General features: G+C 40.6%; 1 protein-coding gene across 1 annotated transcript in view; it reads right to left on the bottom strand.

The window, feature by feature from the left end:
- SLC13A5 (solute carrier family 13 member 5) overlaps window positions 1–1,000 on the bottom strand; it is a 162,260-nt gene extending 161,260 nt beyond the window's left edge. Inside the window, exon 1 of the mRNA XM_073616745.1 lies at window positions 505–1,000. Within this exon, the coding sequence (XP_073472846.1) occupies window positions 505–609 (105 nt within the window). The 5' untranslated portion in view covers window positions 610–1,000. The remainder of the gene's footprint in view (window positions 1–504) is intronic.
- Between the last annotated feature and the right edge of the window lie 5,661 nt (window positions 1,001–6,661).

Here is a 6,661-nt window from a genome sequence, read left to right on the forward strand (position 1 = left end):
CATACCTCTATGTCTCCTGATACATATTTTATCCAACCTGCCCATACTTTCTCAAACTCCTTAGGACAACCTCTAGCAGTGTAGGTTAATTTGTACATTGGCAATGCTTTGTTAACAAGTGTCCCCCAGTTTTGAAGAGACGGTGAAGTCGGGTTCCTCCATCTCAGGGCCAGTGCTTTCTTAGCATAGCAAAAGACTATTCTCAAAAGGGTTTTCTGTGAGTTTGATACCTCTTCCTCCTCCAGGTCTCCAAGAAGACATTTAGCTGGGGAATAGATGTTTGGAAGGTCCAGGGTATCTTTCAGATAGTTCAGGACTGCTTTCCAAAATCTATCACGGGACTTTCTAATTAGAGAAAGTTTTTTCTTTTTTCACTTGTTAAAATATTATATATATATCTATATATGTTGATATGCAATTCAGCATTACAAAACAGAATACAATCAAAGAGCCAACAAGTCAACAATGAATGAATAACCGTTCTATAGTTTTAGTTCACATTACCTTTGTACGGATGATGAGGGGTAAAGGTAGCAGCAACAGGGGAGTAAAAACCAGAATGAAGAACCTCTTGCAGTTCAGAAGTTGTCTCACATATGGTGCCATCATATGGAAGGCTCAATATTACAGCTGGAGTGACTTCAACAGATTCCTGCAAGACTGAGATCCAGGCAAGCTCTGTCCTCACAGCACTCAATGGATAAATGTGATCCTGCCAGGCTTCCTCTCATTGATATAGTGCTGAGGTAGATAGTGGGAGGTAATCAAGGTGTGTTTTGAAATTTCAAGCTGCATTTTGAGGCAAGGTCACAGTCCACCCTTAGTAGACAATCACATGGGAGGAGAAAGTCATCCTGCAGAGCTGTCAGCCAGCCTGTATCCTGACAAGAGATAAATAAGGTTACATCCCAATAATATAATTGGCTGTGTGCATACCAAGCATCTACATTTCAAAGCAGCCTACTACCAAGCTGACTATCTTGTAGATTCTTTGGAAAGATTTTTAGTGTAACCTCTTTCCTACTCTTAACTTGAGTCAGAGAAGTTACTCACAGTTATGCTGGGAGCTGTCCAAGCACATTAACACACATCAGTACAGAGCATGGCATTATATTCATTTGGGAGTGTACTTTACTGCAGTCTACTGGAGAATTTTGGAAATACACTTTGGGCAAGTTGCTAAAAAACTTAAGATGAGTGAATCAATCAAATCACATCTACCATGAAAGAACGATGGAGGCATCCATTGGGGTTGATTTACTAAAGGCAAATAGACTGTGCACTTTGCATATGCAGTAACGGTCCGCAAGGACATTTGCTCCAGAACTTAGTAAATCAGGGGAAACTCTGCTGACCTCCATCATCCAATCATGTGCAAGCAAAATCCTGTTTATTTATTTTTTCCTTGCTTGTGCACAGTCTATTTGCCTTTAGTAAATCAACATTTCTGGCCTTTCTTTAAAGAAAATAATTAATTAATTTAAAAAAAAAAAAGTATTTTTTTGAACTTCTTGACAACCAAGTAACACATACAGTATATGCAGAGGCAGGAACATTGTATCTACAGCAACCTGGGGTTGTGTGCTGAGAGTATGTTCATAGTACATTGATCGAGCTAACTATGCAAAAAAGCCATGCTTAACCACTTCAGCTCCAGAAGGTTTACCCCTCTTCATCAGCAGGCCATTTTTTGCAATACAGCACTGCATTACTTTAACTGGCAATTGCATAGTTGTACGACGCTGTACCCAAATAAAATGTATGTCCTTTTTTCCTATAAATAGAGCTTTTTTTTGGTAGTATTTGATCACCTCTGCGGTTTTTATTTTTTGCGCTATAAACAAAAAAAGAGTAACAATTTAGAAGAAAAAACAATATTTTTTACTTTCTGCAATAAAACATACCCAATAAAAAAATGTAAAAAAATCTAATTTCTTTATCAGTTTAGGCCAATATATATTTTGCTACATGTTTTTGGTAAAAAAAAATCCCAATAAACATATATTGATTGATTTGCGCAAAGGTTATAGCTTCTACAAACTATGGGATATATTTTTGGAATTTTTATTTATTTATTTATTTTTTACTAGTAATGGCGGCGATCAGCAACTTATAGCGGGACTGCAATATTGCGGCGGACAAATCGAACACCTAACTGACACATTTGACACTATTTAGAGACCAATGACACTAATACAGTGATCAGTGCTAAAAAAATATATATTGTCACTGTGACAGACCTAGCCGGGAGAGAGACTTTTGGAGGGGACTGTATGCTAGCCTCTTGCCGATCGATCGGGAGCCCTTGCATTTGGGGGAATGGTGCTCTTTGTGAGCTGTATGCCTGGGGACTCTTGAGGTGGTATTACTGTGGATTCGGGTCCTGGTTCCCCAGGACACACAGACTCTGGGGACCCTGGATTTGCCATATTGGAATAGTGGCTGATTCATAATGCTGGGACAGATGCTATTAGGAGATGCTGATGTAAATTCCAACACCTGTCTGTCTATTGTCTGCTAAAATGTGTATTGTAAATAAGTCTACTATGGGATCTAAGAGTCATTAGATCCCCATTGTTTTTTGTGTTAATTAACTCTGCTATTGTGTGAAGAAGAGTCTATGTTGATTGTGATAATGTTGATTGGATTTTCTGAACTACAAGACGGCCAGTCTGGCCTAATGGTCATGTCTGAGTCATCTAGGCTGTCTAAAGGGATTGGTTAATTAGCTCATGTTAATTAGGTTAATTAGGTTACAGCTGTATTGTTAGAGTAATATGAGCAGGAGGTCTGCACCTCCACTTTTAGTGTATAAAAGCCTGTATTTTGTCAATAAAGATAGATTCCTGTTTGAACTTACATACAGCCTGCCTGGTGTTTGTTCTGAGCTATCACAACTGGACTAGAACGGCACAGAGCTGTAGTTCTAGTCCCGGAGCATCGGATGACCAAACCATCAGACGTTGCAATCTGATTCAATAGCTGCAGAGGAGTGTCGGGAGAGTGGAACCGAGCGAGCAAGGGGCTCGTTACAGTCACTGTACGAATGACATTGTCAGGAAAGGGGTTAACATCAGGGGCAATCAAAGGGTTGAATGTGTTCCTAGGGAGTGCTTGCTAACTGTGTGGGGGGGTGATTGTACTGTGGGAAAGCCGAGATCCATGTTCCTGCTTAGCAGGGACACAGGATCAAAGCCTTCCCTTGTCACAGAACGGCAATCTGCCTTGTTTACACAGGCAGATCGCCGTTCTGCCTGTGCCTCGAATGATCGGTGGGCGCCTGCAGACACCGCGTCCGCCGGACCCGCTGATTGGCTCCCGCTGTGTCCAAACACAGGGGAAGCCGGTCACCAGTGACGCGCGTGCGCCCCCCAGACCCAGAGGTGCAGAATCATGTAACGGTACGAGATTCTGCCCAAAGCAGCCGCCCTGCTGCAGTAAATGTACGTGGGGCAGTTGCCATCTAGTTAAACTTCAGCTTTAAATTCAGATTCAAGGTTGCACTTACAGTGCCTTGCAAAAGTATTCACCCCCTTGGCTTTTTACCTATTTTGTTACATTACAGCCTTTACTTTTTTTTTTTTTTAATCTGAATTATATGTGATGGATCAGAACACAATAGCCTAAGTTGGTGAAGTAAAATTAGAAAAATATATACATAAAACTATGTTTCAGAAATAAAAAACTGATAATTGGCATGTGCGTATGTATTCACCCCTTTTTGTTATGAAGCCCATAAAAAGCTCTGGTGCAACCAATTACCTTCAGAAGTCACATAATTAGTAAAATGATATCCACCTATGTGCAATTTAAGTGTCACATGATCTGTCATTACATATACACACCTTTTTGAAAGGCCCCAGAGGCTGCAACACCTAATCAAGAGGCACCACTAATCAAACACTGCCATGAAGACCAAGGAACTCTCCAAACAAGTAAGGGACAATGTTGTTGAGAAGTCAGGGTTAGGTTATAAAAAAATATCCAAATCTTTGATGATACCTAGGAGCACCATCAAATCTATCTTAACCAAATGGAAAGAACATGGCACAACAGCAAACCTTCCTAGAGACGGTTGCACACCAAAACTCATGGACCGGGCAAAGAGGGCATTAATCAGAGAGGCAGCACAGAGACCTAAGGTAACCCCGGAGAACCTTCAGAGTTCCACAGCAGAGACTGGAGTATCTGTACATAGGATGACAATAAGCCATACACTCCATAGAGTTGGGCTTTATGGCAGAGTGGCCAGAAGAAAGTCATTACTTTCGGCAAAAAACAAAATGGCAAGTTTTGAGTTTGCGAAAAGGCATGTGGGAGACTCCCAAAATGTATGGAGGAAGGCTTTTTGGCCATCAAAGAAAACGCTATGTCTGGCGGAAACCCATCACATCACATCACCCAAAGAACACCATCCCCACAGTGAAACATAGTGGTGGGAGCATCATGCTGTGGGGATGTTTTTCAGTAGTCGGGACTGGGAAACTGGTCAGTGTTGAGGGAAAGATGGATTGTGCTAAATACAGGGATATTCTTGAGCAAAACCTGTTCCACTCTGTGTGTGATTTGAGGCTAGGACGGAGGTTCACCTTCCAGCAGGACAATGACCCCAAACACACTGCTAAAGCAACACTTGAGTGGTTTAAGGGGAAACATGTAAATGTGTTGGAATGGCCTAGTCAAAGCCCAGACCTCAATCCAATAGAAAATCTGTGGTCAGACTTAAAGATTGCTGTTCACAAGCACAAACCATCCAACTTGAAGGAGCTGGAGCAGTTTTGCAAGGAGGAATGGGCAAAAATCCCAATGGTAAAATGTGGCAAACTCATAGAGACTTATCCAAAGCGACTTGAAGCTGTGATAGCCGCAAAAGGTGGCTCTACAGAGGGGGGTGAATAGTTATGCACATTGACTTTTTCTGTTATTTTGTCCTATTTGTTGTTTGCTTCCCAATAAAAATAAAAAATACAAATCTTCAAAATTGTTGGCATGTTCTGTAAATTAAATGATGCAAATCCTCAAACAATCCATGTTAATTTCAGGTTGTGTGGCAACAAAACACGAAAAATGCCAAGGCACTGTAATAATAAACAAGAAAAACACATAATCAAAGACAAACACACCTCAGGATTCAATCAACTTAATCGATTGTAAGCTCCATGAGCAGGGCCCTCCTATTCCTTCTGTATTGAACTGTATTGTAATTGTACTGTTCTCCCTCTACATTGTAAAGCGCTCCTTAAATTGTTGGCGCTATATAAATCCTGTATAATAATGATATTAATACTGGCGCTGTCATCATTACCACTGCCAATAACTTAAATAATTTATTGCTCATCATACTGTGTGTGTAAGGCTGGCCATACATTATTCAATTATTTTTGTACAATTTTCCTTTACATTTACCAAAACTATATAATGAGCGTTGCATAAACTGTTACCAGTATATAAATCCTGTACAATAATAATATAATATGAGGTCAAACCTAAACACTTTCAATTTGTGCACAATCAAGCAGGCCCTTGCACTACATAGATGAAGGTAAATTTAAAGGAAATTGAATTAGAAAACTGTATAATGTACGGCCAGCATAAGAGTAAAATAAAAATAAAAAATAAGCCACAAGTACAAAGTGATTGTACAAATGTGGTTTTGAAGTATGGATGAAATCATTTCAGTTTTAATATCTAGCTAATATCCTTTCAGAAACTGTACCCAATGCCAACTTCTCAATCTAAGGTGTTTTTCATACCTAGGTGACAATTGCAATACAAGGTCTCCAGGTGCTTCCAGTATTGCCCATCCTCATGTCCGATATGCTGTGCGGGAATAAAGACAAAATGTCCCTTTACACTAAGCAAAAACACAAAGCTAAACACTTTCATGAGAATAATTACATGTGAAAGTGTTGCAACATTTACAGATGTTAAAAAACAGATAACAGCTACCTGTGAGAGTTAAAAATAGGAAGTGGCTCACCTCAATCCAGTAGAATGCTATAAAGAAACATTGCTAAAGAGGTGAAATCTATGGATTTATGGAGTATGGACTAGTAGATTTTCGAACAAACGTTTGTGTGAATCGTATGAACATTTGTACATAAATTCTTAGTATATTAATTCGAAAATAGTTTGATTTTGAAATACATGGACTTTGCCGAACCAAAACCACATACAATTGTGCAGGTTACCCAGCTGGGTGAACTCAGTTCCCAACAATGTGAAGAAGCAGACTCTGGACGGAATGACAGCATTTGAAGAGAGGGAGCAGAATGCAGTTTTGCCGTCTAGTGCCCATTCGCTGAATTGTCCAGTACAGATGCAGCCATATGCTTTCCCCCCTTATCAGGAACCTTTCCCTAGTGTTAGCACTGTCTCTCACAGCTGGGGCACCTGCCCCTACTCTACCAACTCACAAAACCGTGCCAAACCTGGGAGCCAGGGCCTTAAAAAGGCTCTGCCTAACCCAAGATGGTCGCTAGGGTCACATGGAGAGGCAGTGTTCAATCGGATTGCTTTTCCAGTGACCCAGGAAACCATATAGGAACCATGTTCCCCCTGACTTCCTCCCCAACTACAGTGCCACTTCGGATAGCGCCACCTACAGTGGAGAAAGTAGACTGCACTTGCCCACACACTGAGAATGTTCCATCACGCTACA

The sequence above is a fragment of the Aquarana catesbeiana genome, linkage group LG02, assembly GCF_042186555.1.
Source record: "Aquarana catesbeiana isolate 2022-GZ linkage group LG02, ASM4218655v1, whole genome shotgun sequence".
Taxonomy (NCBI): domain Eukaryota; kingdom Metazoa; phylum Chordata; class Amphibia; order Anura; family Ranidae; genus Aquarana; species Aquarana catesbeiana.